This window comes from Tachysurus fulvidraco, chromosome 1 (genome assembly GCF_022655615.1).
Source record: "Tachysurus fulvidraco isolate hzauxx_2018 chromosome 1, HZAU_PFXX_2.0, whole genome shotgun sequence".
NCBI lineage: Eukaryota > Metazoa > Chordata > Actinopteri > Siluriformes > Bagridae > Tachysurus > Tachysurus fulvidraco.
This window is the reverse complement of record NC_062518.1, coordinates 49047196-49067194: the sequence shown is the minus strand read 5'-3', so window position 1 is coordinate 49067194 and position 19999 is coordinate 49047196. Positions and strand designations below refer to the sequence as shown.

The window sequence follows — 19999 nt, the reverse complement described above, 5'->3', positions numbered from 1 at the left end:
ATCTGAGACTGGATATGAGCTGATTAATGTGGAGTCAGTTGTGTCTGAAAGCCTGCAGCCACATCAACACTGTGGGTAAGATTGAAGAGCCCTGCACTAGTGACACAAAATACAGATATAACTGTGTAGAGGTAGTTTATGTACAGATAAATGCTGCTACAAATAAATCACTACTAAACTGAACAGAGAAACAGATCAAATCTACTCAAAATATTACTGGAAATTATTTATTTAATTTTATTAAATTCATTAAGCATTTGGTATATCAGAACAATATTATAGGAATCTGCAATGAAATTCCATTAATGTTTATAAATCAATTCATGATCAGAAAGAAAAGAAAGAAAGAAAGAAAGAAAGAAAGAAAGAAAGAAAGAAAGAAAGCGTAACATCATTTTAAGGCCACCTGCATCGTGCTTTTAAAATACATTCATAAGCATAGCATAAATATTTTATAAAGCAGTGTCAAATTTCTTTGTCAAATACAATTTTGTTTGAAGACATGACTATTATATGTGACATGCAAAAACAGAGGACTCAGTAACAGGGCAAATAATTCCTCTTTATGCAAGTTAGTGGATTACATTATTTTGTAGAATAATATTATTATGATCATCATAATTGAATATACAAATAATTCACTACAGAACTGAACGAAAGAAACAAATCAGATCAATCTAAATCTGTTTTCTACACACACTTTTTGAATAGAAAATAATAATAAGGTATTAAACAGTATCTATGGAGTATCTAAGTAAATCTCTAATATTAATATTTTTCTCTTTTCAGAACTGCAGAGACTGAGTGTGGAATACGGTAATTACACCTGATTTTGTGAAAATTTTGGATTTTCTGTTATTGTAATATTTACAGTTCCCTCCAAATGTGTTGGGTTGTAAAGTCAATTACATTTTGCTCTACACTGAACACTGGTTTGAGATCAACATGTGAACATTCAACAATAGATCTGTCAGCAACGCGGGGATAAAACAGACCCAAATGCAGGATAGTGTAAAATAAACAGGTTTTAATAACTAAAAACATGAAACAAAGACACAGACACGACTTCAGACGACAACCAAAGACACCAGAGGATTCTGAACTGCTCGAGGCAACACGGCACAGTTAAATAGACAAGACACATGAGGAACAGTTGTGCAGAGACGGGGAGGAGTAAACAAGTGCGGGGCAGACACGTGACAGGGAACAAAAACAAGAACACGTGGCCAAAGTCCGGGCTGAGTCCTGACAAGATCAGATTTTCATCCTCCTGACATTTACAGCTAGATGTGTTAAACAACTCAGAAAATGGCACCTTTTGTCTGAACCTGTGTCTTTTCAAGTGATAGAAATGATTGAAATGTGACTGATACGTGTTCCTTGTTGCCCAAAAGTGCCCTGTTAATCACACAGTACTGAATGTGTTCTCTTGATCTGAGCTCCGTGTTTCTCCTCTGAAGCATTGGGTTTAGCCAGTGCAACAATTTGGGAGGATCTGAGAAAAAAGAAAGAAATGTGACGATGGTAGTCGATGACAAACATTGTGAGAGCTGTGAAGAAAAAACCCCAAAACAGCATTCAGTAACATCACAAACAACCTCCAAAGCAAACCCAAAACACTGCCAGCAAAACACTGGACTTAATCAGGGGCAAAAGTGGAAGGTTTTATATTGGCCAAGTCAAAAAGCAAACCTTAACCAAACTGAGCAGCATTTCACCTCCATTTCACACCCAAAACTAACAATAACTGAAAGAAGCTGCAATACAAGTATTGAAAGCATCACAAAAGAAAAATGCAGCAAATGAAATAAAAAAAAGAAAATTTCAGTCATTTTTGTACATTGGTGTATATATTATGATGTGTTTAATGTGACTTTATTTGGACTATATTGTCATTAAACTACATGTTTTCACAGAGTTATTAAAGAAGAAGAAGTATGCAGGTAAGACTAATTCTTTACAGTTAAATGCCCCAGATTAAAACCATCCTAAGTGTAATAATACAGCACAGAACTACCCACTTTTAGGGCTTTTGTTGCCCCACATTGCTACCACATGCTCCTCTGCTTTCAGGTGCGAATCCACACAGGATGCAAAACAAACCTAGAGACAGAGACATAAGCAGGTCAAAGTCACAGCACAAACCTCATAACACAAGCAGGTAGCAACAGGTAGCCAAAGTACAATAATAGTCCACCAGCGCAGGTCTTTAATCCACCATGGTCACTATCTATAAACAGGAAATAATCCACACACGGGAAATAATCCACGGGGAAAATGGGAGAGCAAAAATAGCAAAAAACCCCAAAAAACTAACAGAAAAAGCGCCAGAGCCGAAAAGCAAAAGAAAGCGCAGCAGCAAAAAGAGCAGGACTGAGAAATAACTAGAACAGGAGGACGGTGAGAAAAGTCACAGATCACGACGTAACTGTAGAGAGATCATCTGGTGAAAATCACGCAGAAACACTTAAATAGCGCTGCCGGGATTCAGAGGCTGCTGACCGGTAAGTGACGTCACCAATGAGCGCCGCAAACTGGAACTCCGGAGGAATCCGCTGACATCAAGTCAATATTCACATCTATTTTTTCACTGTTCACTAATTCACATTCAATATGTCAGTGTTTCAACATAGAAAAGTCAAGTTTATCGTCCGTGTTACTCAGTGTTAGGTAAAGACAATCGAGCCTGGAACATGTTGTACAGTTTTGTGTCCTGACATTAAATAAACACACAAAGGTTTTAGTCCAAATTACAGACTTGGAGTAAATCACTGTTCTTTCCCCTTCACTGTTCAGCTTTATGATTGGATTGAATTCAGATGATGATTTAATATTTTTACCTGTTTACTCACATCACACACTGTGTTTCTCTCAGTGGATGTGACTCTGGATCCTGATACAGCAAATCCATTTCTCATCCTGTCTGATGATGGAAAAGAAGTGAAACATGGAGACAGACGACAGGATCTCCCTGATACACCACAGAGGTTTGATACATGGCCCTGTGTTCTGGGAAATCAGAGTTTCTCTACAGGGAGATTTTATTATGAGGTGCAGGTCAGAGGGAAAACTTACTGGAGATTAGGAGTCGTGAGAGAGAACATTAACAGGAAGTGGGAGATTACACTGAAACCTCAGAATGGATTCTGGACTGTGGAACTGAGGAATGAGAATCAGTATGAGGCTCTTGCTGATCCCCCTGTCCCCCTCACACTGAGAGAGAAGGTGGAGGTTGTGGGGGTGTTTGTGGATTATGAGGAGGGTCTGGTCTCCTTTTATGATGTAAAGTCCAGATCTCATATCTACTCTTTCACTGGTCAGTCTTTCACTGAGAAACTCTATCCATTCTTCTGTCCTTGGTATAATTATGGAGGTACAAATTCAGCACCACTGATCATCTCTCCTGTATTTAAGACTGAATGAATTTTAACCTCACAAATATAATCATGTATTAAATGTTGTGAATAAAAAGAAACATTTTACTTTTTTAGTTAAATTTTAGAAACACATTTTCCCTTTTAAAATGTTGTACAGATTATTTTAATACCTGGTTTTAATTGTAATCCTAAAGTCTGTTTTTATGATTATGTGACATTATGGTTGTGGAACTTTGTCATTACAAATCACATATAAATAAAGATCATTTACAGTTTACTCTGATTTTTACTGAAGAATTTAATTTGATCAATAAAATGTGAGCAGGATTTAAATGTCCACAAGCACGAGAAGTGACACTGTGACACGAGTGTTAGTGCTCTGGCTCCCTCTGGTGGTGATAAAGTGCAAGTGGAGCTGTTACTATCTAATACTACTACTACCACTACAACTGCTAATAATAATAATAATAATAATAATAATAATAATAATAATAATAATAATAATAATAATAATAATAATAATAATGGTAAACAACATAGATCATAGTGATTTTTGTATCAGGCCACACAATTTTTAGATGAAAAAAAAAATACTGAAAATATATAAATGTAATGTGACGTGTTTCTTATTACCCAGATGTGTCCTGTTAGATTGGTCATTTAAATAATAAATAGTTCTGAACATCTACACTTGGTTTTAGTCTCCAGTTTTACTTGTGAAGACTGAATGTGTTGTTAAAAAGGAAAACATTTTATATTTCTCATCTGTGACAGACTCTATTATATTATAATTGTTGATTCACTGTGTTCTCTGTGTGAATGAAATGATTTAATAAAATTTGACAAGGCAGTGGGACACTCTGTATATCTCTCTGTTAAAATACTCAAATGAATAAAATTACTTTTAATGTCACTGATGTGTACAAAATAATGTAAAAGAATATACGACTTAGATAGTTAGATAGTTTACATGAAATATAAATTTCTTATCAAAAAATGTGATTTCAGTTTTAATACTAAACTAGTTTGAATTATGTAAAGTAAGCACATATAAAATGTTCCATATTAATGTAAATGATGTAAATACATTGACATCTTTTTAGTCATCTGACAAACTATTATTGCTGTATTAATTGTTGGCTGCTGCAGAATTCCACTGGCTTGGGTTTGTTCCTTTGTTTCTCCCAAGAGAGAGGCAGAGAGGCAGATACAGATGCTGGAAGCTGGTAATTATACCTGATCTTCTGAATGAGTAGAAGATATAATAACAATGTTCATATGTATAACATTGCATAGCTAGATGTGATTCATGGGCAGAAGCAATATTTTTCTAGCTTAAAAATAGGTTTTCTTGAATGTAAACAATGACTGCAGTTTACCAATAAAATTTCAGCTGATAACTTAAACATCCCGAATTCCGAAAAAGTAGGTTTTTTAAATTAAATAAAAAATTAAGACTTTCAAATCATATGCACCAATAGTTTATTCACAATAGAACATGGATAACATGACAAATGTTTAAAAAGAAAAAAATTACACTTTTATCCATTAAATGAGCTCATTTCAAATTTGATGCCTGCTACTGGTCTAAAAAAAGATGACATGAGGCAAGTAATGGCTGAAAACAAGACATTTTATAAATATTAGCTGGGAGAACATCTAGCAACTTCTTAAGGATCTCGCCCCCTATTGCAGGTTTTTCGCCTACATGACCTACCCAACAAAAACGGGTACAGCTCCCACATACTTTGACACACAGGGGCCTGGTCTGGTCTCGTTGGAAAGAAGAGATTCTCTAGTTTCAGAAACTAGTTGCAGATTGATTCTAGGCCTTACTGGCACAAAGTTACAGAGGCTAGAATGGAAGGTTTTCATTTCCGCCTGGGTTGTTTACCTGATAAACTGATTAATCTTATTTTTCTGGAACATGCTAGGGTACATGCAAAACAACAACTGATAGTCATAGCCACATGTCTTGGCTTTCACCAAAAAAAATTTCAAGTCAAAAGACCCAAAAATGGCTTCAATAAAAATATTTTTCTACGGCCCTGGTCGTCGGGTGCAGCGTTTTTGTGTACTTGTTTACTATATAACTTTGAAATAAAAGGCTGCAGGCTCAGTCTGACAAGCCATAAATAAGCCTAGACTCTCTCTCTATCACTCTGGTGTGAAAACAGGCCTGTAACTTGTCACCCTGAGCTGTGAGAGGGACAAAAGGTCAGGGATTACGCAAGAATTCTTCTGCACAGCTTTTTCACGCAGATCCTGGCAGACGAGACGCAGCATGTTGCATATCGTTGGAATCGTCTGCTTATTGGCTAAAGAGCTGTATAGGTCCCGGCCCATTTCATTGCTATTGGAATGAAATTAATTGGAGTAATTGTCAGTCAAAGGCGGGTTCCCAAAAATGATGTCACGACATCATTGGCTTCTCAGCTGTCTATCTCACTTGAGCCAATACAAGCACCGATTGGCTCAAGTGAGGGCTTGTTTGATTCGTTAGGACCTGGGCTATAAATATGATGTAAATTTAGAATTTTTGAAAACCCCAATGAGAAGTTAGAGTGGCAAAACAAGATGATGGCGCACTTCTGTTTCCAGTTTTCGGAACACAAACGGAATATTTGCGGCGCGACCAGAGCGTTTTGGATTAGAAGGCTTACAGATTCCAGTTCCTTGGACCTGTGGGGAATTTTGTGGCATATTTGTTTTGGAATATATTACCCCAGTGAAGAAAGAGATGTGTCTAAAGGTAAGGGAAAAACCGGTCTAGCGCCACCTAGGTCAGTTTTGTCCAAAATTTTTTTCTAATTGTATGAAGGCTGTGAATCATATTGTGCTTTGTGTGTGGGCTTAAAAATTATTGAGAGTATAAACTTTACTAGGTAAATAGGTTTTTTCGTGTTTTTAGAGGATTTAATGCTTTAAAGCTGAAATGAAGCTTGTTTCTGGGTCATCCCCTAGTGGTCACTTTGACTTCTGTGCCGTGCACGGCACGGCGACCGTTAAGAGGTATTAGGTCTGTAACATGATTAGCTATAAAAGGGATGTCTTAGAGAGGCAGAGTCTCTCAGAATTAAAGATAGGCAGAGATTCTCTAACCTGTGAAAGAGTGTGAAATATTTAAAAACAATGTTCCCCAACATCAGATTGCAAAGGCTTTGTAAATCTCATCATCTACAGTGATTAACATTGAAGGATTCAGAGAAACTGGAGAAATCTCTGTGCTTAAGGGACAAAGCCAAAGGCCTTTATTGTGGGCTTCGGGCCCTCAGACGACATTGCATCACTCATCGGCATGATTGTTTCAAAGACATTACTAAATGGACCCAGGAATATTTCCAGAAACCACTGTGAGTAAACACAATGTACCTTGCCAACTAAAGCTCTGTAATGCAAAAAGGAGGCCATATGTAAACATGGTCCAGAAGCGCCATCATGTCCTTGTGGAAACTGCCCCACGGGTATTCTGGTCACGTCACATGTAGCCCCGCCCCCAAAACAAGCGAAATCAAAAATTTGTACAACATGGACATGTGACATATCAAAACACTCAGCACAATGAGGGGAACTGCCCCACGGTTATTCTGGTCACGTCACATGCTCATGTCCGCTCACCTCCAAAAGTATTGGCACCCTAGCGGTCCAGTAGCTTTCACAATCTTTCTGTCTTTCGCCTCCAAAATGCACCGGCCTTTGCGAATACTTGCACCGTCAAAGCCAACATCAAAGTTTGTCGCTACAAACTTTACAAATCTAGTTACATGTTGTCCTTATTTCTTATGCTCTTCCATTGAAGTTACTGTGTTTGCAGTAGGTACCTGATTATTTCCTCACCATTTCTCACCTGTGCAGTGTTTCAGGTGATGATGTGTGCAGTGTTTCAGGTGATGATGTGTGCAGTGTTTCGGGTGATGATGTGTGCAGTGTTTCAGGTGATAATGTGTGCAGTGCTTCAGGTGAAGATGTGTACCAGCTGCATTGTTCCTCACCACCTCTTTCTTTTCCTCATCCTCATGTTCATCACAGGTGAGTGTGATCTCAGTGTCACTGCTCACACTGGACTCAGTTAGTCCCTCTGACAGTCTTGCACACGTCTATTAAACAGGGTTTAGGATTCATTTCATTCACTTTTATGAGTTAATTTGTGTTCAGAGCATCAACGTGAAAATTCTTACTGCAGAGATTTTGTTTGCTGAATGTCATAGCATCATTAAATTAAATTTAATAGGTTTCATTATATTACATGTATTATGTTCTGTTAAAGAGCATCATGGTCCGAGCTAGACTTCATCTGGAATTATTATTATAACAACAAACTATTTTAGAAGGAGCTCGTTCATCCAGCAGGGTTGCAAAGTAACTGAAATATGTAATTTATATAGCTTTAATAAACCTAACTAGCTCACCCTAAATCTGCAAGAACAATCTAGCTAGCTGAGGCTAGATAACTGGGTCATGTTCCTACTGAGGACATATTTAACCAGCTTAGATGTAACTATCTAAACGTTGTTCACATAACAGTTATAACAGTTATAGGGTCTGTTTGTGCAGCACAAGGACTTTCAGTGCTATGACATTTACAGTATTTGGCAGAAGCCCTTATCCATGACAATGTCTTTAATGTTGTACTCATAAAACATTGAGTCTTGAGGTTGTGACCTTTAGGAGGTCTGTATGCCTTTGTGTTCTGTTGAATATAAACACTGGGATTTTTTTAACAGATGTGTTTGTTCCTGATCAATGCAGATAAGAGCAGCACTTATCCGCTGTCAGGATGCTGAGCCTCAGGAATGTTAGGAATTTCTATAGTTATACTGTTTGAAAGTGATAGTTTATCTGCAGTAAGGATTTATACAGAAATATACTTCCAAGTTGGTCCCGGTGCGGTCGGCTGCCATCACAACTGCTCCGACTAAGCTTTGTTCATTTTTGTTTATGGAAAGTTCCAGAGGGACATTCAGAACTGTAACCTGTTCTCTTTCACTCCGTACGCAGGATAGCTTCAAATGAAAGGGGTTTAATACATGAGGAAGACAAACATAAACCACACTACATGGGGAACTAACATTATTATTAATATATATATACAGACAGGGACAATCACACACAATGGGGAACAGGTGTGATGACCGGGAGGAGCAGACGAAGGTGGGAAATCACGTGACACAAACAAACACAAACGCACATGGCCATAAGTCTGCGCTGATCCCTGACAATGGAAAGTTCCAGAGGGACATTCAGAACTGTAACCTCCTGTGTTTCACTCATATAGGGATGAACCCAGCAGTACCAGTAGGTTGTTTTTTTGCACAGGCCTGTGTAATGTTTCAATGACCCAATTTTTTTGTGCAACAGTAAAAATTTCAAATTTTACCTCTTCTCAGTGGAAGAAACCATAAATAAACAAGAATGCATGTTTTTTTCATGTCATTTCCATGCAATGAATAAACACGGTCATAACGGCAGGCAATTTGGAAAAACAGCCCTGATATGTAAATGAGGGAGAAATAATTAAATCTAAAGCTACACAAAAACTAACAATGCATAAAAGCCAGTGTTATTGGTCATCTTTAACATTTCCAAGACTGTAATAAAAGGTAAAAAAATCCAGTTCAGTTTTTTACATTAAAAATAAATCATCTTGTGTATTTTTATGCAGATTTGTGACATCATTAATTAATTAGTAAATAAATATTTAACAGTTTTGAGGTTGATTAACAGATTTGTGCAAAAAAAAATATACATGTATTTTTATATTAGTTTAGTTTCGTGTTTTTAAAATGTCCACAGGGGTTAAGATCATTACCACCTTCATTTTATATTTATGTCATGTTTATTTCACTTTTTGTGTCTTTTATTTATAACAATTATAACTTTATTTCACAAGAAGCATGTGTATGTGACAAAATGTGTTTGAGATGATTTTAATATAATTATATGTACATGTATAGATTTATATTTTATTCTGTTTATCTGCTTTTCTCTTTCAGTTCCTGTATCAGCTGTCACTACTGTAAAGGTGGAGTTTAATCAGACTGCTGCTCTGCCCTGTAATCGGAGATGTTTTCGTCATGTCACATGGACTCTGTTCAATAACCCAGGTTATATAGTGGCTCGGTGTGATCAGACAACCTGCTGGCCAGCAGAAGGATTTAAAATCTCCCATAATCAGTATCTGAAGAGAGATCTGACCCTCACCATCCCTGTAGCTGATTACAGTAAGAGGAACATATACACGTGTCAGTGTGATGGCAAGAACGTTAATGATGTGCGTCTCAGCATCAAGTGTAAGTGTGTTTACTGCTCTATAGTTTATAAACTCTCACTGATTTAGGTTTAATGTGTTATATTTACATCCAGTTAAAATTCAGTCTGGTGTTTTTTCTCCTCAGCCATCAGATCACCAGTTCAGGTGAAGCCTGGTGAAGATCTACAGCTGAATTTGCACATATCAGACGAAGTGGAGGTGATCTTTAAACACAGAAATTCAACAGATCCACATGGTGTACAGATCTGCAGTGTGTATAAAAGCTCACTAAACTGTACAGCTGAATACACACAGAGAACATCACTCACTAACACACTTCTTACACTGAGAGGAGTAAAGAGGACTGATGATGGAGTTTACATCGTCAGAGACACGGAGTATAACGAGAACCTTCATATTTACTCAGTAACAGTAAGAGGTACGTATTCAGTGTGATTTGTGTCAGTGTGTAAAATTCAACAGTCTGATATTGGTCAGAAATCATCATGAACATTCAGTTAATATAATAAAATAAAACTTAAAGTTGCTCTGAAACTCGACCGTATGAGAACCTGTCATTAAATTCTACATTTTCTACACACAGGTTTGTTTACTAGTAAATAAATTCTCCTGCAGATGATTTACAAATAAATAAATGTTTAAAACTAACACTGTAAATGAGGCCCAGTGGGTGTGTTATTGGTGTTCAGTTAATCACACTCACTGGCACATGGTGTGTGTTAAGTCACTAATAAACACTGTGTGTGTGTGTGTGTGTGTGTTTGTGTGTGTGTGTGGAGTACAGATCAGAACAAAGATCAGGAGTGCGATCTACCATTGTGGGCGATCATCCTGATAGTGGTGTTGGTGCTTCTGGTTGCTGCACTGATTGGAATAATCCTGTACCTGAGAGAAACATAACACAGTAACCGAAGAGGTGATGTAAGTAACAGAGACATGCAGCACTGTGACATCAGAGATCACATGACTGTGTGCTGTAATAAACTCCACATCACCCTGATTAAACATCACCCAGTTACTACATGGACACTTCCACAGAACAAATATGATGACTGATAAATGACACTTTTACTGTCAGAATAATTACAAATTCTATTCAGTAATCTCATGTGATCACTGAGAGAGAACAGCTAACTGTTTACACATAAGATTATTAAGTGTTTTTAATATTTATCTGAACACCCAGCAGTCCAGTCCAGAATGTTGAGCAGTCCAGAACTCCACTGAAGCCGAGCTACAGGAATGAACGAGAACCACTTGAACCTCCTTCACATTATAATGTTGTTTTTTAAACAATAAAATGAGACGACACATGCTGGCTCTGGAACTCACGTGCTTTCTTTTACTTCCTTGTTCTTGTATCTCACAGGCTTTGTGACGTTACACTCTTACATCACAAAGTAACACACTTTATATACATTACACAAATCACATGGGGATTAGAAATAAATACTTGTTGGGAAATTGGACATGCATTTATTAAAGTTTTGAGCTGTGTGTAAATCGGTATTATTTATAAACCGCGGGAATTAGTGACACCATGTGGATATGTAGAGAATTACAGCTAAATGTATAAATCACTGCTTTGACACTTTACACTACATATCCGGTTTAATCAGCTCCATAATAACTGCATACAGGCTACTGAGGCATGAGGAGCATTAAAGTATAACAGCATCTCATGAGTTTATTTATATATTTGTGTAGAATGTTTAATTAGTCTGTTCTTTATATTTAATTATGTGGCTCCATCTAACTATTTAGTCTTTAGTTAGTTTAATCGTCTTTTTGAACGTAACAGTAAATTATGCATTGGTATTAATTGTGTGTACTTACAGTCTTTAGACAACTGAGAAGTGATTTCACACAATATGCATCTTAACATTAACAAAACAGTCTGTATGTTCTTTTTTAAGAGGTCCACAAATGTACAGCAGGCAGATGTTTTTATAGAAGGAGAAAAAATATGGAAGTGTCCAATTTTAAATACCTTGGTATTATTTTGGACTCTAATTTAACTTCTAAAAAGCATGTAAAAAAAAAGTGGCTAATACCATCAGATATACCTTAAAAATATTAGATCAAAAACCTGTCAGTCATCACCACTGTAATATTATTACTAAATACAACTTATTCAAATATAACAATTTCTTAAATTATCAAGATACCTGTCTCATTTTTAAAATTTTACATGGGCTTGCACCCCCACCACTGCATGAATTTATAAAACTGAGGAATAACAGTGATAGGGCAAACAGGGCAGCTACCAGGGGTGACTGTGTTATACAGTATAGGCGACGTAAGTTTGGTCAAACAGTCTTTTCAGTACGGGCCTCAAATTATTGGAATTGTCTCCCTACTGAACTCAGAAAGAGCACCAGCTATTCATCATTTAAAGTCAAACACAAGAAATGGATTAGAAACAATCAAAATTGCAATCATCAGTAGTTAACTTATTTTATCATTGGTACTGCCCATTTTTGTATTGTATTTATTATTATTATTATTATTATTATTATTATTATTATTATTATTATTATTATTATTATTATTATTATTATTATTATCTAGTGATTTAATCTGTTTTGTGTTTTTCATGTATTTAGTTTTTGTACTATGTTACTGTGTCGACCTGCCAAGGGACGGCAGATGAAAAATAGATCTTCAGCTAATTCTGGTACATTTACATTTTGAGTGTAAACAAAAAATGTTGATTGATGTGCATTGTCCCTTTTAAATAAAAATAAATAAATAAAACAAAAATAAAATAATAGATCGGTTAACTGACTACAGAATGACAGCTTCAGCTCATTATTCATGAACAGTGGAGGAGAGACATTACAATAGTTTATTTCTGTGGTTTTTTTGTGCATTTTCACACTTTCACAATAAATTGCACACAATGTTTGATAAATGAGACTCCACACCTATGTACAGTAATAGTGTGTAATCTGTTGTTTTAGTAAGATTAACATTCTGTATGGTCTCGGATGTACCCTCTTTTAACACCTTTTATTTCATTGTGTCAGTGTTGTGGAGAGAAATGATGGAATAATGTAAATAAATAAATAAACATTTGTGTTGCCCTGACTGAATAAACCTGTATGTTTAGTCATGTGCACTCACATCTCTCTCACTAACACACCTTAACTCTCTGTCTCTGTTTTACTGCATTATGTAGTGTCCAACTGTGATGTGCTAAATAATCCAATTATAATTCAATTTTAATTCAGTTTAATTTAAAATTGTAAAGTTTAAAAATAAGTTACTGTTTATCTCTAACATTTATCCCTAATGATCAAGCCTGAGGTGATGGTGGTGAGGAAAATCTCCCTGAGATGATATGAGTAAGAAACCTTGAGAGGAACCAGACTCAGAAGTGAACTTCATCCTCATTTAGGTGACACTGGACAGGAAATAATGTCAATGTAAATAATGTCCTTTTCTTCAATGGGTTATATTCAAGTGGAACTGTGCAAAAAAAAAATCAGAAAGAGAAAAAGAGAGAGAGAGAGAACATTATTAGGTATGCTAGTTAAAGACAATGTAAATTATGTGTAAAGTGCAGACAGGGACTCCATCAAGACTAGCTATGACATCACAACTAAAAGTTTAGACCCAGAAGGTGACACAGGCATGACAGCTTCCTGGGATGTAAAGCGTCTCACCGCTCCACAGACTGCAAAGCTGAGTGACTTGTGAGGGTTATGGAGACAACATCCAGACATACCAGTTCACCAAACACTCTATGCCCATGAACCCTCCAGATCTGCTCCTTTACCTGAGAAAAGCTATTCATAAAAATCTAGACTAAATAAATGTGTTTTTAGGCTGGACTTAAACACAGAGGCCATGTCTGAGACTCTGAGTCCCGAACACTAATTAGAAGTCTGTTCCATAACTGTGGAGCTCTGTGAGAAAAAGCTCTGCCCCCTGCAGGAGACTGTAGTACTTGAGGTACTACCAAATATCCTGCACCTTTTGATCGATGTAGGTGTGACGGATAATAAAAAAACAAAATATCTCTCAGGTACCATGGCACAAGTCCATTAAATGCTTTACAGGTAAGTAATAGTATTTTATAATGAATGTGAAATTTAACTGGGAGCCAATGCAGTGAGGATAAGATAAGCAGTGGCGTTGTCTCAAAAGTTGTGTGTTCAGTTCATGTTTAGGTCATGCTGTGTCCAGACTGTCTTTGTGCACACAAGTCTCTATTAATTTCTCAGGTTCTCTTGGTTGCACAATTCCACTTGACCTGACATTATTTACATTTATATTATTTATAGTTCAGTGTCACTTATATTTCTTGTCTTCTGTGTGAAAAAGAACATTACAGAAATCAGAGATAAGGTCATTATTTTAAAATAATGTCTCCAAGGCACTAAGGGTATCTGACTGACATGGCTGAGGGTCACTAATGATCTTCTACACCGAATGTGAGAGGATGAAAACTCACTGCTCGACTGCACAGGTCTGATTGTTGGCTTCTCCACGATTCATCTAGTTTTTTCCTTTCCAGAAATTTAACATACTCCCAGATCCAAATCTTTCAATACCAAGGCCCATATTCATAGGAAAATACACCAACTTTTATCATGATAAACACTGGAGTAGTGAAAAGGATTAAAAGTTTTTTTATCAGAGGAGAAATGGATGAAAGGTGAAAATGGAGAAGAAATTATATAATTTCTATGACATTTCTGCTCTGTGTCAGAGATGTTTACATTTATTACATTTAAAACATACAGATGTTTAAAGCATCTCTAATATGATCGGTCAAAAACATAATCCCTACACCATATAGTACCAAATATTATAACATACAGTCAAAGTGGAGGCTTATAACAGTTTTGTTTTTTTTACTGGACAACCAATCACAGTCTACAAAATAATGTGTAGCAACGGGATTAGCCCCACCTCCTCTCTATGATTTATAATCCCACTCTCAGTGTTGAAATCTTTAAATTTCATTGTATGAGGAACACAACAAGGTGTTGACATGGCCTCCAAATTTCACAGATCTTTATCTGATTGAGAATCTGTGGAATCAGCTGGACATAAGTCTTATAGAAGTGCTTATAAAAATATCTCAGACAACACTGTTTATTGTCAGTACCGAAGAAACCTGTTCGATTTGGCCTTTATGACTTTAAGGTGTTAATGAATCTGACAAAACAAATTATAGAACTGACAAATTACAAAAAGTCTACAACAGTTCACTAAAAATGGTAACATTTCATTTCTTTATAAAGTAAAACAGCAGCTTTGTGGTTCTCATACATGGCGGCACTCATCTGTCCTCTTCATCAGGAACTCTCTAGTTATCCATGTACAGAGAGAGAGGGGGAGTGAGAGAAAGAGAGAGAGAGAGAGAGAGAGAGAGAGAGAGAGAGAGAGAGAGAGAGAGAGATGAGACATGTTCACTACACCTCCTCATTCTCAATGCCTACACACGAGCACTAGTGCACTAGACTGTAGAGTTTACAACACAGAACCCTTACAGTATAACCAGCAGAACATTCTAGATCCAATGGAAATCAGGCTTGTGACCAAATATGGCCACAGTCACCATGGGAACAGATCCACACAGATCAGGGGCTCCATAATTAGGGGTCATGACCCCATACAAATCTACTCGATGTCCTAGTGGGGTCATGAGGAAAACTTACATCCTGCCCACTTGTTTCATTCAGTTATTTATACCTGGACTTTACGACTCTAACGATGGAAGTGAGTGAATGTCTGATAGATGTCTGATAGCCCTGAATTAGACACTCTGTAGACACATCATTTGGTTTGGGACACGCCCACAGTGTTGCATCTAATACTGTAACAATAATATGAAGTGCACTCACTGACATCCTCCTGATGCTGTTAGAGACAAACATGTCACACACATTACAAAACTGACAGTGTGTCACTGTGTGTGTGTGTGTGTGTGTGTGTGTGTGTGTGTGTGTGTGTGTGTGTGTGTGTGTGTGTGTGTGTGTGTGTGTGCGCGTTTGCCTTATTATTTACCTGATGTTTAAGCCGATAAAGTTCAACCAGGTGAAGATGTAATCACCACCAAACACCATGCCCACATATGCTACAATGATGTTCTAACACACCCACCCCTCACACACACTCTTCACCCCACACCCACCCTTCACACACACTCTTCACCCCACACGCCTCACACACACTCTTCACCCCACACCCCTCATACACAATCTTCACTCCACCCACCCCTCACACACACTCTTCACCCCACCCACCCCTCACACACACTCTTCACTCCACACACCTCTCACACACACTCTTCACCCCACCCACTCCTCACACACACTCTTCACCCCACACACCCCTTACATACAGTGATTGGTTTCCAGTATGATTTTAGTTTGTCTACCAGTTATAAACAAATATAGTTTTTGGTAAAATTAAATTATACAATGTTAGAGTTTTAGACAATGAAATGAAACATTATTGTCCAATAAATCTTCGTCTTTCTCTGGATTTATGTAAGTTGTTCTAATGCACATTTTGTGTAACACTCATCAAACTATAAAAAAGGGATGATATTTAAATACATTTTATATTGGAACTCTTAGAGCAGTTCTGTACATTTCATCAGTGACATTACACAATCTAATTCTTTTTTTACACATTAGTTTATATTCCATGTGTTTTGTTGATTATTTTTCAGTAATCTGTAAACCAGTAATCAGATTTCAGTAACATCGCATCCAAAAACATCGGTTTCAGTAAATCATGTAATATACCAAATGCACCTTGGTCCGTGACCAACCCAGTCCAAATGTCTGCACATGTAATATAGAACATACAGTATGTACACTGGTCAGTGCTGCTTTTGTCTAATGTCTTTTGTCTAATGTCTTTTGTGTAATGTATTGTAATCGTATTTTTTGACCTGCACTGTCTTTTGTCTGCACTGTCTTCTTGTCTTGTGTCTCACACTGTCTTCTTGTCTTGTGTCTCACACTGTCTTCTTGTCTTGTGTCTCACACTGTGTAGGGTTGTACAGATACACTTTATGTGACTAGGACTAACTTACTTCAGTCCTTATCTCTGTGTTGTTCTCTGTAGCTCCCTGGTCCTGGGGGACGTCGTCTCATGTCACTGTGTACTGTGTCACATAAATATATGGATGACATGACAATAAAAGCTTCTTGACTTGACTAAACAAAGTGAAGGCAATAATTAAAAGTACAAAAAAATGCAGCCAATTTAATATAACACATATAATGGACATTTTATATCTTAATTAATTTAAAAAAAATAAAAAAAATTACTGTTTTAAATAAAAAGCAGAGATACTGAGACTGTAGAATAGTGCTATCGAAGGTTTATGTTTTAATTCTCCATGCGGTTTCCCTTATTTCCTGTGTTCTCCGTTGTGCAGCTCAGCAGAAATGACTGCACGGGCAAGACCGTCACAGAGGCATGTCTTTACCCATTATCCTGTGTGTCAGTTTACTCACTATTACATTGTAATCTTGCTGAAGTGTAAAAGAGTATAAACGTTTCTTTCTTTCTTTCTTTCTTTCTTTCTTTCTTTCTTTCTTTCTAAATCTTGATGTTCATAGAAATAAATCATTAATTATGATTTATACAGCAATTTGTATAAAAACCTCACAACATTATCACAACATTATTATACTTCTCTAAAGAGGAAAGTGATGATGATGTGAAGATGAGAAGAATCAGGCCTTAAAGATTTATTTGAAGTTTCCTCTTTTCACTCACTCTGCTGTTAGTAAATCACACACTGCCACCTACCGGACATTCACACACCTGCACCGTTTAAAGCTTTAAACTTGTTTTCCTAAATAATAGTCATCTATTGGCTCAGCAGACACTGCCCAATGACGCCATGAAGAGGGATGACATACACATATTTACATACATATTCAATACACATATGTACTTTCTTTACATTATTTTAGATTGTGAAGGATATATGGAGAGACATGACACAGGTAAGTGAGGAAGAGTAAATAACAGGATGAAGAAATGAAAGAAAAAGCATATAGTTCATATTTGAATAATATAATAAAATAATAATAATTAAAGTACTGTTTCTATAGAAGCATATTTGAAAATTTGTGAACAATTAATGACTGCTTTAATTTTGTAATTAAATCTAGACCATGCCTCCTATTGGAGCTTTCACAGAGATGGCAGTTTGTCAATAAACATATTATTAGAAATAAATTAATTCGTTTTTTTTTACTGTGAATATTTCTCGATGGTCATTTCCAGTGACATTCAAGTCAAGTCAAGAAGCTTTAACTGTAATTTACACCATATATATTTGACACAGTACACAGTGACATGAGACGACGTTCCTCCCCGACCAGGGAGCTACGTTGAACAAAACAGAGATAAGGACTGAAGTAAGTTAGTGCTAGACACATAAAGTGTATCTGTACAACCTGGTGTACACAGTGTGAGACATTTACATCATTACACCAGCAGGTGGCGCCATTAAGTTTCATGTCAAATCCATCAAGATAAGGTCCGGTGTGTTTATTATTAAGAAAGACTTTTCAAAGACTGATGGAGCAACATGTACATATCAGCTGAGCTGAAATCAGTGAGTCAACAGATCCTTGTTCATTCACCTGGTTCACACAACAATCACCAGTTAGTTCAGAATCAATATCATATTATTATAATATACTTTCATTCTGACTCTATGTAGCATATTTATTTAATATGTCCAGCCCATAACCTGCTCCTTTACAGCCTTCACTCTAATGTCATCTTTAAAAACCAGGAAAAAGCTCCTAAAGCAGTCGGCTGTTCACAGGTGGGACTTCAAATCTGGATGTGAATGAAAAGGATTCGTTCAAAACAAACAAACAAACAAAAAAATAAATGATTCATTCACAAATGTAAATGCTGCTCTTTCTCATGAAGTCGTGGTTGGATATATAAAAAAAAATAATAAAAGTATAAAATTATTTTACTTAAAAAAAGTATAATACAACTAAAGTGCAAATATGTTTATAAAAATTAAACACTATATAGCATTTTAATCAGATGAAATTTGCATCCTCCAAATCTAAAGTCTAAAGACTGAACCACTCATTGTTTAGATTAAGTCAACTACCTTTAAAGGTGGGGTGCACAGTGTTTGAGAAATGCTTCAGAAAACTGAGTCGGACCGACAAACAAAACAAACGTGTAGCCAATGAGCAGAAAGGGGCGTGTCTTGTCAATATGCGGCGCATGTCTGACATTAGCAGAAAGCGATCGAAACATTGACATAGAAAAAATACGAAAAGCGAAGAAAGGCTTACGATAAGGCAAGAAGCAGGACCCGTGTTAATATAGGATCAGCTTTCCAGCACTGGAGAGAACTGAACGTCTTCCTCGTGAAACGGAGCTAAACCTTTCACGCCACAACACACAGTACTACAAAAAACACATGTGCATTACCATAGTATTACTCATTGAGGTCATTTATTGATAAAAATATCCCCTCGGCCAGCTGCCCCAGCAGGTTCCCCATAATAGATGCCTGGGTTACGTATGTATGTGTGGGGCGGAGCTATCAAAACAGGGGTGACACCCATTTGGGTTAGGGGTGTGTTTCAAACAATGATGTCAATCAAATGTGGAAAAACATGAATTATGGGTAAGCAAACAATTCTCTCTGGTCAGAGTTGATCTCTGCTTGTGTTTATTTTCTTTTTTGCATCTTTTATAGCATGAATTATTTCTTTATAGTCCACGGTAGTTTTGTCCAGAAATAGGTCTTTGTGCACCCACTGTAGTAGTCGGATGGCTTGGTCTTGGTCGATGAGATCACATTTGGTGTATTTTTTCACAATGTCTTTAACTCCTCTCTTGTAGTACTCGTTCCTGTCCATCACAGCAAGTCCTGGATCACGTGTCCTGAACTGATGAAGAATACCTGTGAGTTAAATAGAACAGTAATCATCTAGATTTATGCTCCTTAGAGGTAAGAATGTAACATGTACCAAGATCGTTCCAGATGTTGTCCGAGCATTGAGGATGGGCCATCATTAAGGAGAGCTTCAGAGCTTTCTCTGTATCTCCACTTAAAAAGGTGTTTGTCAGGAACCGTCTTAGGAACATGAAAACAAAACAAGGACATGGATCAGTACTAAGAAAAAAAATGATTGCAGTGATAGAGACAGACGCAAGTGTTGAGGTGAGACCTGCAGGCTCTGGATTCTACACGGTTTCCACAGAGTTTCATGACTGGATCCTCCAGCCCAGAGCCACTGCTGAGGCCCAGATGAAACTCCAGATGCCTCCTAAACTCCAGGAGCACAGTGCACAGTGACACTGACCCAACCAGCAATCTTGATCT

General features: G+C 37.0%; 2 protein-coding genes across 8 annotated transcripts in view; one reads left to right on the top strand and one right to left on the bottom strand.

Annotated features, from left to right (window-relative positions):
• LOC113656997 (butyrophilin subfamily 2 member A2-like) overlaps positions 1-3660 on the top strand; it is a 251138-nt gene extending 247478 nt beyond the window's left edge. For all 7 annotated transcript variants that reach the window (XM_047813703.1, XM_047813708.1, XM_047813728.1 and 4 more), the window contains 3 exons: positions 790-816; positions 1917-1943; positions 2876-3660. In XM_047813703.1, the coding sequence (XP_047669659.1) occupies positions 790-816; positions 1917-1943; positions 2876-3423 (602 nt within the window). In that variant the 3' untranslated portion in view covers positions 3424-3660. The remainder of the gene's footprint in view (positions 1-789; positions 817-1916; positions 1944-2875) is intronic.
• LOC125138419 (butyrophilin subfamily 1 member A1-like) overlaps positions 1-19999 on the bottom strand; it is a 262663-nt gene that overhangs the window by 78846 nt on the left and 163818 nt on the right. The gene's annotated exons all lie outside the window — the stretch shown is intronic.